Below are 14476 nucleotides of genomic sequence, written 5' to 3'. Positions count from 1 at the left end.
CACTGGTGTTCATTTACCTTGGCATGTAGGGAAATAACCAGGGTGAGGATCTTCTACCACTGTCACTGGGGAGAACAACTGTTGTCCCCAAGTCTCTCTGTTGACAGATTCACACTATAGGGAAAGCCACGCCAAGCCGTACTGGGCTGGCCTGGTTATGGATCCACCATTGTTGTTGGAACCATGCTGAAAAGGACAATGTGAAAATAAAATAGAGCCAGCACATTATGGTTTGGGTCAGCCCTGTAGTGTGAATCAGGCATTTAAATTCTCCACTGTATGAAAATTATGTCTTTAACAAAACAGTCCGTGTCAATCCTTTTTTAGTGCCAATAAAGTTATATTAAAATTATTTATTAATCAACTACATAAAAAATTATATATACATATATCATAATTGAGTATTGATATGAAAGTGGATTGAAAAGTATGAAAAATATGATTTAAATACTTGATTTATTCCCAATCTTTTTCAGGATAGGCAAGAGTCTTCTTCACTTGGCTCTTTGTCCTCAAGTGACCAATACCACAGGTGCCTGGGTTTCAAATATGTAGACTTGGATGACAGATGGGATATGTGGACTAAGATGACAGAAAACCTTCCCACTGTCGACTTCAAAGGCAAACATCTCAAAAATGAGGCTCAAATAGCCAAAATAATATGCTCTATTTAAGCGACACACTTCAAGAATGAATGGATACCTGTTTAGCTACTTATGCTTCCTTTTTCGCTTGTATTTCATCTGAAACAGTGTATTATGAAACAGTGTATTATGAAATAGTGTATTATTTGGCCAGTCGGGATCAGCCCATATTTACTACAATAAACCAAGATACATTTGTAACACATCCATCCATCTTGGACCCCATGTGCAATGATTGAGCTGTAGCCAGGTCAGTATTGCTGTTTTGGCCGCCTCTCCAACCATTCCTCAATCTCTTGGTAGGTATTCTGACATTTACAGTGGGGAAAAAAAGTATTTAGTCAGTCACCAATTGTGCAAGTTCTCCCACTTAAGAAGATGAGAGAGGCCTGTAATTTTCATCATAGGTACACGTCAACTATGACAGACAAAATTAGATTTTTTTTCTCCAGAAAATCACATTGTAGGATTTTTAATGATTTTATTTGCAAATTATGGTGGAAAATAAGTATTTGGTCAATAACAAAAGTTTCTCAATACTTTGTTATATACCCTTTGTTGGCAATGACACAGGTCAAACGTTTTCTGTAAGTCTTCACAAGGTTTTCACACACTGTTGCTGGTATTTTGGCCCATTCCTCCATGCAGATCTCCTCTAGAGCAGTGATGTTTTGGGGCTGTCGCTGGGCAACACAGACTTTCAACTTCCTCCAAAGATTTTCTATGGGGTTGAGATCTGGAGACTGGCTAGGCCACTCCAGGACCTTGAAATGCTTCTTACGAAGCCACTCCTTCGTTGCCCGGGCGGTGTGTTTGGGATCATTGTCATGCTGAAAGACCCAGCCACGTTTCATCTTCAATGCCCTTGCTGATGGAAGGAGGTTTTCACTCAAAATCTCACGATACATGGCCCCAGTCATTCTGTCCTTTACACGGATCAGTCGTCTTGGTCCCTTTGCAGAAAAACAGCCCCAAAGCATGATGTTTCCACCCCCATGCTTCACAGTAGGTATGGTGTTCTTTGGATGCAACTCAGCATTCTTTGTCCTCCAAACACGACGAGTTGAGTTTTCACCAAAAAGTTATATTTTGGTTTCATCTGACCATATGACATTCTCCCAATCCTCTTCTGGATCATCCAAATGCACTCTAGCAAACTTCAGACGGGCCTGGACATGTACTGGCTTAAGCAGGGGGACACGTCTGGCACTGCAGGATTTGAGTCCCTGGCGGCGTAGTGTGTTACTGATGGTATGCTTTGTTACTTTGGTCCCAGCTCTCTGCAGGTCATTCACTAGGTCCCCCCGTGTGGTTCTGGGATTTTTGCTCACCGTTCTTGTGATCATTTTGACCCCACGGGGTGAGATCTTGCGTGGAGCCCCAGATCGAGGGAGATTATCAGTGGTCTTGTATGTCTTCCATTTCCTAATAATTGCTCCCACAGTTGATTTCTTCAAACCAAGCTGCTTACCTATTGCAGATTCAGTCTTCCCAGCCTGGTGCAGGTCTACAATTTTGTTTCTGGTGTCCTTTGACAGCTCTTTGGTCTTGGCCATAGTGGAGTTTGGAGTGTGACTGTTTGAGGTTGTGGACAGGTGTCTTTTATACTGATAACAAGTTCCAACAGGTGCCATTAATACAGGTAACGAGTGGAGGACAGAGGAGCCTCTTAAAGAAGAAGTTACAGGTCTGTGAGAGCCAGAAATCTTGCTTGTTTGTAGGTGACCAAATACTTATTTTCCACCATAATTTGCAAATAAATTCATAAAAAATCCTACAATGTGATTTTCTGGATTTATTTTTCTCAATTTGTCTGTCATAGTTGACGTGTACTTATGATGAAAATTACAGGCCTCTCTCATCTTTTTAAGTGGGAGAACTTGCACAATTGGTGGCTGACTAAATACTTTTTTCCCCCACTGTATATGGAGAAAAATGAGCACGGTGCCAGAGCCAATTTGTTATTTTTTTACAAGCAGTATTTATTTATTTATTTGGTATACAGTAAAATCCCAGGTGACGTTAATGGGTGAAGAGGCTCTTTTTTCCCCCCTGTCGTCTGAGGAGTTAGGAAGAGGGCATGGTGATGATGTCTCTGTGAGGTCACATCCTGGAGACAGGGTTGATGCCCAGGATGTCGAAGCCTTTAGCCATGATGGCGGCAGTGGCGTCGCACAGGAGCATCCTCCACATGTTCACTTTCACCACCTCACCTGTAGAGAGAGACAGAGAGAAGGACAGTGGGAGAGAAATAGAGCGAGAGAGAGAGAGACAGAAACCAAGACAGAGAGATGGTTCAACACATACAGTACCAGTCAAAAGTTTGGACACACCTACTCAATCAAGGGTTTGACTTTATTTTCACTATTTTCTACATTGTAGAATAATAGTGAAGACATCAAAACTATGAAATAACACATATGGAATCATGTAGCAAGCAAATAAGTGTTAACGATATCAAAATATATTTGAGATTTGAGATTCTTCAAATAGCCACCCTTTGCCTTTATGACAGCTTTGCACACTCATGGCATTCTCTCAACCAGCTTCACCTGGAATGCTTTTCCAACAGTCTTGAAGGAGTTCCCACATATGCTGAGCACTTGTTGGCTGCTTTTCTTTCACTCTGCCGTCCGACTCATCCCAAACCATCTTAATTGGGTTGAGGTCGGGGGATTGTGGAGGCCAGATCATCTGATGCAGCACTCCATCACTCTCCTTCTTGGTAAAATAGCACTTACACAGCCTGGAGGTGTGTTGGGTCATTGTCCTGTTGAAAAACAAATGATAGTCCCACTAAGCCCAAACCAGATGGGATGGCGTATCGCTGCAGAATGCTGTGGTAGCCATGCTGGTTAAGTGTGCCTTGAATTCTAAATAAATCACAGACAGTGTCATCAGCAAAGCACCCCCACACGTCCTCCTCCATGCTTTACGGTGGGAACTACACATGCGGAGATCATCCGTTCACCCAGACCGCGTCTCACAAAGACACGGCGGTTGGAACCAAAAACCTCAAGTTTGGACTGCAGACCAAAGGACAAATTTCCACCGGTCAAATGTCCATTGCTCGTGTTTCTTGGCCCAAGCAGGTCTCTTCTTCTTATTGGTGTCCTTTAGTAGTGGTTTCTTTGCAGCAATTTGACCATGAAGGCCTGATTCACACAGTCCCCTCTGAACAGTTGATGTTGAGATGTGTCTGTGACTTGAACTCTGTAACGCATTTATTTGGGCTGCAATTTCTGAGGCTAGTAACACTAATGAACTTATCCTCTGCAGCAGACGTAACTCTGGGTCTTCCATTCTTGTGGCGGTCCTCATGAGAGCCAGTTTCATCATAGCGCTTGATGGTTTTTGCGACTTGAAGGAACTTTCAAAGTTCTTGAAATGTTCCGTATTGACTGACCTTCATGTCTTAAAGTAATGATGGACTGTCGTTTCTCTTTGCTTATTTGAGCTGTTCTTGCCATAATATGGACTTGGTCTTTTACCAAATAGGGCTATCTTCTGTATACCCCGCCCCCCACCTTGTCACAACACAACTGATTGGCTCAAACGCATTAAGAAGGAAATCAATTCCACAAATTAACTTTTAAGAAGGCACACCTGTTAATTGAAATGCATTCCAGGTGACTACCTCATGAAGCTGGTTGAGAGAATGCCAAGAGTGTGTAAAGCTGTCATCAAGGCAAAGGGTGGCCATTTGAAAAATCTCAAATATAAAATATATTTTGATTTGTTTAACACTTTTTTGGTTACTACATGATTCCATGTGTTATTTCATAGTTTTGATGTCTTCACTATTATTCTACAATGTAAAAAATAGTAAAATAAAGAAAAACCCTTGAATTAGTTGGTGTCCAAACTTTTGACTGGTAGTAGATCTTAGTTCATTTCATCCAATCAAATTACACTAAAATCACATAACATGTCCCAATAACAGAACAGTCACTAAATAAATGTGATGCTATGCAATATTCACAACTCAACGATCCATGGGGCATATTGCTACACGATGAGAAGATCCAATAGAAATTAAAGCTGCAAGCAGTGTTGCCAGGGTTCAGCTGTGTGCCCACTGTGCCAGGACAAATTGGACACATTGTCCTAGGAGGAGCTACTTATGTACCGTTTACCACACTTGCCAAATCAGAACTCAAAATCAAACTGATCATGCAATATAATATGCTTCTGATGCATTTTGGACCAATTTCAATGATGTTGACTTCTTTAAACGTCTTCTTCTCCAGAACCGCTGGATCAATCGGCAACAAATTTGGTATATAGCATCTATGGATGCACATCTTCAAACACACTATTTTCCAAGAGTCTAACTGAAATAATATGGCCGCTACAAGTCAATGAGCTTGTGTGAATGGTTTTACCTGTCCAACAGCACCACAATGTGGCCAAACTCAACCATACTTTACAGGTTGGCTAGACTCATATCCTTGAGCATGTATTCCAAATTTCATCACTGAGTCAAACAGATCAAGAGATATAAAAATGTGCCCGTTATTGTGCCACCGTGTGGTCGATATGAAGGTGCTTGATTATGCTGAATCTTGACAGTGTTTGCAATATGTGCACAAAGTTTTATTACATTACGAATATCCGTGACTGATTTATAGGCATTTCTGTGCGAGACCACGTCCACTTGAATGTTTATTGGTCAGTAGCGGCATTGTTGTTTGACATACTAGCCTGGAAAATTGTGTGCTGAGAGACCTTGGTCCATAGATGCCAGATATCAAGTTACGTGCAGATCAGTCGCCAGAGGAGTAGCGTTTTAAGCGTTTTTCACAAAACTCAAAATGACGGAAAATCCATCCTTACGGACTTTATGGGTCCTTGAGGAAAATGTGTTCCTTGTGAGCAGAGAGACATACTAAATTTTCAAACGGGGTGAGGGGCGTGAGCTTTCAAAGTTGGCATTTTCAATCACGTGTTATAGCGCCACCATGTGGCCAATTGGCATGGCTATGCATGAGAGGGTGTAGCCCATGGGCCTTTACGATCATGCCAAGTTGGGCCGTCCTAGCCCTTACCATATCATGGGAATTTGCATTTTATTTTCCTTGGGGGAAGAACCCGGTATAATAATAATGAACGGCAACAAATACAATAGGGTTTCACCAGCTTCGCTGCTAAACCCCTAATTAAGCTAGTAATGAGAGGAAGAGGGGAAATTACACAGATGGGACATTTAGGACATGGACGTCAATGTAATTGACAAACAATACAGTTTCTAAATTCATTTACACTAACAAACAAGGCAACAGTAAACATGTCGTCCCCCATGGGCCAATTGAGATATCGGGTGTGACTAACATTTCAGTTATCGTAATATATACTGAGTGTACAAAACATTATGAATACCTCTTTCCATGACAAACTGACCAGGTGAATTCAGGTGAAAGCTATGATCCCTTATTGATGTCACTTGTTAAATCCACTTAAAATCAGTGTAGATGAAGGGGAGGAGACAGGTTAAAGAAGGAGTTTTAAGCCTTGAGACATGGATTGTGTATGTGTGCCATTCAGAGGGTGAATCAGCAAGACAAAATATTTAAGTGCCTAGGTACCAGTTTAGCTAATCTACTCCCTGTACTCTATGTCATGTGCCAAAGACTCCTTTGCAATGACAAGGAGTGAAATGTTAGCTAAAAAGAGACTGGTACTCAGACTAGAAGGCAGTTGGTAGGAGGCAAGATCAGGTGGGACCATTCTAGCCAATGAGAGGGCAGATATGCTTGTGAACAACAGGCACAAGTGTTTTTTCTCAAAGTTGCCAGGATGTCACATGTCCTACATATCAGTACACTCATAACCACCTAAGGATTACGAAACTTCTACTCGATCAAATAAGCCAAGCGTAGCAAATAAGCCATTACATATTTTGTTAATCAAATTCGACACTCTTCTCATTGAACTCCATTCCAAAGATCCTTGTTTGGTGAGCAAAAAAAAGAAAGAAAAACACCACCTACTGGAGAAGACAGATTTTGGGCCCAGTTATGCCTCTCGCTTCACCTCTTCCTCTCTGGTGTGACTCACACATTTCAGTTAATTACTATAGCGCCCACCTTGGGCCACTCAGTGTAATTTTGTAAATGATGGATTTCTATGGCAAGACGCATCATTCACCCAAGTTTCGTTAGAATCGGGTCCATACCATCAGATATCGCGTAACTAACGTACGAACAGATGGAGATCGATCCACAGTCCCCTTCCCGATTTCATCGTAGGGGACAATCATCTGTTATCGACAGAGTCATTCAAGCCCTTGGTAATGTCCTAGCCATTGTCATCCAATGTTACACATCCCAGTCGGCTCCTTTAAACCCAGTTGAGCAAAGGTAGACAAAGGCAAAGATATAAGGTGTTATTGAGAACCACCCATAGACTAGTCATGAAAGATTTATATTGGTCTGTAGGCAACCATATTTGTATGGCTAAAATCAAATTGCCCTTCATTTTACTGTAACTTACTAACTGAAGGGTGGAAAACAAGCTGCCATATTCATAAAAAAAGACAATGTTAAACGAATAAGGTTAACTCTTTACACTTGTGTGAATTGGTCTATATGGATAGGGCTAAATTGAAATGTTTCTATCAGAAAAAATATGAAATGCTTAAGCATGGTAGCAAGTAAAAGGGAACAGTTTATTATTTTCTGTTTTTATCTTCCTGATTTGTTTCAGTGGATTAAAATGAGTCTTGCTATGACAAGTTTGGTCATAGCTGTAGATTTTCTTAAAACTGCATTGTTGGTTAAGGGCTTGTAAGTAAGCATTTCACGGTAAGGTATTCGGCGCATGTGACTAATATTTGATTTAATGAGTTTGGATATTATGGGGAAATTATTCGACCAAAATTGAGGACACAACAGTTCACCTGACAAGACTGAATCCAAACATTACTTTTGATTTTATGTACATTTTACATTTACTGTACTTTTTGCCGCCCCAAAAATCTGAAAATACTCTGGATACATTCAGTAACATGATAAGAATATTCCTGGAAAATGTGGAGTAGGTGCAATATACAATTATTATTATTATTATAACATACAGTAAGACAAACAAATGATGTGGCCCACAGTAGGGTAAATGCTAACAGATGCTAGTGGATCGGTTTACAACGATGCTTGATCTCTGCCACCACCCCTCTGACTGGTGTTGTTTGTGATTGTCCCTCTCAGTGGGCTATTTAGGATTATATGAGACGAGCAGAAGTCTGGGGCTGTGCATGACAGCAACTACCAACTGGCAAAGCCAAGAAATATCTCAGATTTTAGCCCAAAGAGTAAACATTTCCAAGAAATCATGATCCCCTCCTAACAGGGATATAGAACCAGCATTTAGTATGGACCATTGGATGGATGGATGAATGGAGACAGATAGACTGATAGAAAGATGGACAACTTTCTCATTCTCTATCACCCCAGTGTCTCTGCCCTACCTGTCTGGCGGTCCTTCTCGATGCAGTAGCAGCTGTCATAGAACTCTGTGAAGGTGGTGGCCAGCTCGTACAGGTAGTCACACAGAGTGTGGAGCAGGAGGTCATCCAGGATCTTCTGCAGGATCTCAGGGAACCGCATGAGACACTTGCCCAGCTTCCACTCCTTGTCGTGCTGCAGGAGCACCTCCGTGGTCTCTGCTGCTTTACGGAGCGCCGCCTCGTCAATGTTAGCCAGCCGGGCTATGGACCTTCAGATATAGACACAGGAGTGGAAGGGATATGAAGTTGAGTAGGATATTAATGTCAGACCACATTTTTTTCCCTCTTCATTTTATAAGGTGTGCATACTGTATATTGTGATAACCTGCCTATGTAGTTATCATATAAATACATGATAATAGCAACACTTGTTAGGTGGGACCACAATGGACAAGATAATCACAGGTGATGCTGCTGGTCCAGACAGCTCAGTTGGTTGGAGCATCAACGGCTATCAAAATAGACTATATCTGTGTAATCAAATTATCCCAGAACAATGCCTTCGTGTTCTCTCGCTAGCCATCTACAACCCCAGATAATAATAATAATAATAATAATAATAATAATAATAATAATAATATGCCATTTAGCAGACGCTTTTATCCAAAGCGACTTACAGTCATGTGCGCATACATTTTTACTTATGGGTGGTCCCGGGGATCGAACCCACTACCCTGGCGTTACAAGCGCAATGCTCTACCAATTGAGCTACAGAGGACCATATACAAGATGAGCAGTATCCTGGGGTTTCAAACATCCTGGGGTTTCAAACATAATGCTAAAACCAAGCAACCTCGGTTCGGTCCGCACTGTGAACCGGAATGAATACATAAAAAATGACATAGAAAAAATAAACCCTAGGCCTATAGGCTTATCCCTACGCTGCGTTGTATGCCATTGCCTCAAGTAAATCAAATCAAATTGTATTTCTCACATGCTTCGTAAACAACAGGTGTGGACTGAGAGTGAAATGCTTACTTACCGATCTGAGCTGAAAAAACATTGTAGGCTATTCCGTTAAAAACAACTAGAGCCTATGCACACGTTGTAATAGAAATGTGTATCTTAACTGGCATATTTCAAACTATCCTTTTGTGAGGCGCAGCTGGGAACTATATAGAACAAAAATATAAACGCAACATGCAACAATTTCATTGATTTTACTGAGTTACGGTTAATATGAGGAAATCAGTCAATTGAAATAAATGTATTAGGCCCTAATCTATGATTTTCATATGACTGGGAATACAGATATGCATCTGTTGGTCACAGATACCTTAAAAAACAATGGGCCTCAGGATCTCATCACGGTATTTTTGTGCATTCAAATTGCCATTGATAAAATGCAATTTAGTTCGTTGTCCGTAGCTTATGCCTGCCCATACCATAACCACACCGCCACCATGGGGGCACGGTGTTCCCAATGTTGACATCAGCAAACCGCTCGCCCATACGACGCCATACACGTGGGTCTGCGGTTGTGAGGCAGGTTGGACGTACGTAATTAACTACAGTAACTGTTGGCATTTCATTTTCCCACTGTACCGAAACCGAACCGTGACTCCAAAACCACAATACGTACCGAACCGTGAGTTTGGTGAACCACTACTCCCCTAGTGTGTACGTGTGTAACCACAGTTCCCCCCACAGTGTGGGTCTTCCGCCACCTGTGAGTGCTCTATTGCTGTGTGTTACCATCAACCACCCTGGGCGAAACGGCTCTTTCCCCTCCCCCTCTGTGGCAGATGAATGGAGACAGACTGGGCGCATGACCACTGAGCCCGTAGTACCACCAGGGGAGGGGAGAGAGAACCAGGGGAGGGAGTGGTGGTCGCTCCCTACGGCCCAGCGAAGGATCACCTGATGCGGGTGAAGGCGTAGAGCAGGTAGGCAGCCGTGTTGCCCCGGTCATCCAGCATCTTGTCGAAGGAGAACACGTAGTCGTTGATGCGGTTGTGGGACAGGTCGGCGTACTTGATGCAGCCGAACGCCACCGAGCGCTGGGCCTTGGTCAGCTCCTCTGTGCTCAGCACCTGAGTTAGACATGATCAGAGTTACAGGCAATCAGGCATGTGTTCAGTCCACTGGGCATCTGACACAGGTCACAACTTGTTTCTGTGTGTCACAACGTATCTGGGACAGGTTGAAGTACTGTACTGTTATGAGTCTGACCTGTCATTCCAGCCTTAAACTCCCCATTCCCCACACACAGTCTAATTCTTCCGACATCCATGTCTAGTCCAATACCCTGTTAGGTATGGACAGGCTCACTCCCACAGGGGCCAGTATGAAAAATGTACAGTGGGGGAAAAAAAGTATTTAGTCAGCCAATGTAATTTTCATCATAGGTACACGTCAACTATGACAGACAAAATGAGAAAAATCTTTCCAGAAAATCACATTGTAGGATTTTTAATGATTTTATTTGCAAATTATGGTGGAAAATAAGTATTTGGTCAATAACAAAAGTTTCTCAATACTTTGTTATATACCCTTTGTTGGCAATGACACAGGTCAAACGTTTTCTGTAAGTCTTCACAAGGTTTTCACACACTGTTGCTGGTATTTTGGCCCATTCCTCCATGCAGATCTCCTCTAGAGCAGTGATGTTTTGGGGCTGTCGCTGGGCAACACAGACTTTCAACTCCCTCCAAAGATTTTCTATGGGGTTGAGATCTGGAGACTGGCTAGGCCACTCCAGGACCTTGAAATGCTTCTTACGAAGCCACTCCTTCGTTGCCCGGGCGGTGTGTTTGGGATCATTGTCATGCTGAAAGACCCAGCCACGTTTCATCTTCAATGCCCTTGCTGATGGAAGGAGGTTTTCACTCAAAATCTCACGATACATGGCCCCATTCATTCTTTCCTTTACACGAATCAGTCGTCCTGGACCCTTTGAAGAAAAACAGCCCCAAAGCATGATGTTTCCACCCCCATGCTTCACAGTAGGTATGGTGTTCTTTGGATGCAACTCAGCATTCTTTGTCCTCCAAACACGACGAGTTGAGTTTTTACCAAAAAGTTCTATTTTGGTTTCATCTGACCATATGACATTCTCCCAATCCTCTTCTGGATCATCCAAATGCACTCTAGCAAACTTCAGACGGGCCTGGACATGTACTGGCACTGCAGGATTTGAGTCCCTGGCAGCGTAGTGTGTTACTGATGGTAGGCTTTGTTACTTTGGTCCCAGCTCTCTGCAGGTCATTCACTAGGTCCCCCCGTGTGGTTCTGGGATTTTTGCTCACCGTTCTTGTGATCATTTTGACCCCACGGGGTGAGATCTTGCGTGGAGCCCCAGATCTAGGGAAATTATCAGTGGTCTTGTATGTCTTCCATTTCCTAATAATTGCTCCCACAGTTGATTTCTTCAAACCAAGCTGCTTACCTATTGCAGATTCAGTCTTCCCAGCCTGGTGCAGGTCTACAATTTTGTTTCTGGTGTCCTTTGACAGCTCTTTGGTCTTGGCCATAGTGGAGTTTGGAGTGTGACTGTTTGAGGTTGTGGACAGGTGTCTTTTATACTGATAACAAGTTCCAACATGTGCCATTAATACAGGTAACGAGTGGAGGACAGAGGAGCCTCTTAAAGAATAAGTTACAGGTCTGTGAGAGCCAGAAATCTTGCTTGTTTGTAGGTGACCAAATACTTATTTTCCACCATAATTTGCAAATAAATTCATTAAAAATCCTACAATGTGATTTTCTGGATTTTTTTTCTCATTTTGTCTGTCATAGTTGACGTGTACCTATGATGAAAATTACAGGCCTCTCTCATCTTTTTAAGTGGGAGAACTTGCACAATTGGTGGCTGACTAAATACTTTTTTTCCCCACTGTATGCACTCACTAATTGGAAGTCGCTCTGGATAAGAGTGTCTGCTAAATGACTAAACTGTAACTGTAAACCTAGAGAGAGTGGGGATGTGTGTGGATTGTGTTCTTTAGTATTTGTGTGTATATAGTTTGTGTGCATGAGTGTGTTTTGAGCAGGGCGGGCAGGTGTACTTAAATGAGGTTGGGACGAGAAGGTGGCAGGGTTGGGCGTGTGTCCAGCCCCGTGGTGCCACTGATGCCAACTACATAGGGCATGGGGGGTCTGAATTGGCTCCATCCGCTGGCATTTGCTAAATTGATTACGCCCCAGGGAGCAGGACGATTATACGCCTACTAACTTTTCTGCATAATTGAATGCAGCGTGTGTAACTTTTCGATATCCTTGACAAGTATAGGCCTAGCGAAACCCTGATTCAGAGGACCTCCTCTTGGCGATTCACTAAAGACCTCTCACAGCCAGGCTGGTTTCACCATCATTAGAGAGATGACTGTTCAGGCTGTAGTAATGATGTGTTCTACACACTCTACTCACAGTGTGTGTCCTGCAGGCTTTATTTGGCTTATTAAGGCCTCGAAAAAGAGTTGATTAGTAGAATCAGGTGGGTAATAGGATGAAACAAATGGCTACGCAGTATTGATGGAAACACAGGCAGCATCCATCACCTTGTCTCGCTCTTTCTCCTTGAGTTTGTCCATGGACCTCTTCAGGCCCTCGTCCAGCAGGTCCATCAGCCTCACAGTGTCCCCGGACCGAGTCTTAAACTTCTTCCTGTAGAGACAGACAGAAGGAAGGACAATACTCACTCAACACTTCAGAAACACTTTCATCCCTTCTCCCTTCACCATTAATCCAACATAACTGGATCATGAGAAACGATTTGTGCTATTCCACTTTCTAGTATTTGACTGAGTGAACAGTGTTTGAACAGGGCTTCAGCTCCCTCTCATCCCCGACAGTGGAGTACCAGGCTCTAACCACAAACCACCACTTAGCTTGCTCCTCTCACCACCCCTCCAGCCTCCTACGACCAACACAACCCATTCTGACTGTGTTTGATACTTTATTAAAGCACTGGGTGATATTGTCTGCTCAGTAATGAGACTCCTAGTAGCCATACACACAACTGGATGATGTGTGACCAATGGGCCAATAGAGCAAATGAATGGACAAATACAACCTAAGAGTGCTAATTCACTATGCTGATAGGCTGACGCAGCAGGTGGGTGGTCTCTGGGATGGCCCAGTACAGTATACAGCGCTATGAATGCTTAATTAGGCATGTGTCTGTTGACATCACGTGACTGTTAGCGTATATCAATCTGGGTCGCGTTCATTAGACACCAAATGGAAGAAAACGTACTAAAACAGGAGGGGCTCCTTGGACTTTTTTGTTTGACTTTTTGTGCGCTAATGAATAGGACCCTGGAAAAACGAACTTCAGTAATTTGTAGATACTCACTTATCCTCTCCCAGCACCACTCCAAAGCCAGCATGCTCCACTCGTGTAACCTTGGGGTCGTACCAACCAATCATCTGAGCCGCTGCAAACACCACCTGGAAGTGGGTGCCCTGTAGAGAAAAGAAATAAACATATGCATTATTAACTACAGTCATGAATTGGGCACCAGTTAAATGTTTAGACAGAGTTTGACAGGCTAATAAGGATGGTTGCAAAACACTGCAAGTAAGCCTAATGACTTTGCATGTACGATCCACTCCAGTAGAAACTTTTACAGCCTAAAAATGAGAGTGAACACACAGACAAGCCAATCATTGTGGTGTTGAACTACAGTGAGGGGGCAGTACTCTGGAGTCCTCTATTCATGCCTGTCTCTGACAGTATCTTTCTTCTCTCTCCGGCTCAGAGTAACCAAGACACAGACAGCTGACCCTGAGTGGATTACCTTTTCATCAGGTGACACCGGTGGCGTCACGCAGCCAGGACCTCAGAGGCACAACAGAGCTAGCCTGGCCCCAGATCTGTTTGCCCTCTTGCCCACTCCAATGCTGTCATTGTAAAAGCCAAACATGTTTGGCATGACAATGAGTAGGCATGATAGCACCAACAGACTGGCACTCAGGCTATAATATAGGCACTCTCCCCTGGCTCCCTTAACCCCCTCCTCACCTGGCCACTGTCCGTCACGTAGATGATGATGTCTGCCTTCTCGTCAAAGAGCCGCTGGCGCAGGGCGGCCAGGTCTGATGTGTCGTATGTGTAGCCCCCGTCAGACTTCACCACTGTCAGGGGGATCTGCTGACCCTGGGCAAACACTATCTTACGTCCCTCGTCCATCTCCACCAGGCCTGGAGGAGAGGAGAGGAGAGGAGAGGAGAGGAGAGGAGAGGAGAGGAGAGGAGAGGAGAGGAGAGGAGAGGAGAGGAGAGGAGAGGAGAGGAGAGGAGAGGAGAGGAGAGGAGAGGAGAGGAGAGGAGAGGAGAGGAGAGGAGAGGAGAGGAGAGGAGAGAATTGCTGAGACAACAGTGCCCC

The 14476-nt window shown here is 43.4% G+C and overlaps 1 protein-coding gene across 2 annotated transcripts in view; it reads right to left on the bottom strand.

The window, feature by feature from the left end:
* Nucleotides 1-2591: 2591 nt before the first annotated feature.
* The window catches only part of LOC311143194 (arginine--tRNA ligase, cytoplasmic-like), a 29859-nt gene continuing 17974 nt past the window's right edge, over nucleotides 2592-14476 (bottom strand). For both annotated transcript variants that reach the window (XM_084178980.1, XM_084178981.1), the window contains exons 10-15: nucleotides 14114-14292; nucleotides 13445-13554; nucleotides 12648-12753; nucleotides 10009-10181; nucleotides 8110-8357; nucleotides 2592-2857 (exon numbers count right to left, since the gene is read on the bottom strand). In XM_084178980.1, the coding sequence (XP_084035106.1) occupies nucleotides 2748-2857; nucleotides 8110-8357; nucleotides 10009-10181; nucleotides 12648-12753; nucleotides 13445-13554; nucleotides 14114-14292 (926 nt within the window). In that variant the 3' untranslated portion in view covers nucleotides 2592-2747. The remainder of the gene's footprint in view (nucleotides 2858-8109; nucleotides 8358-10008; nucleotides 10182-12647; nucleotides 12754-13444; nucleotides 13555-14113; nucleotides 14293-14476) is intronic.

The sequence above is a fragment of the Coregonus lavaretus genome (assembly GCF_964263955.1).
Source record: "Coregonus lavaretus genome assembly, chromosome: 15".
NCBI classification, from domain to species: domain Eukaryota; kingdom Metazoa; phylum Chordata; class Actinopteri; order Salmoniformes; family Salmonidae; genus Coregonus; species Coregonus lavaretus.
Note: the sequence above shows the minus strand (reverse complement) of the source record. Positions and strands in the feature narration are given on the sequence as shown.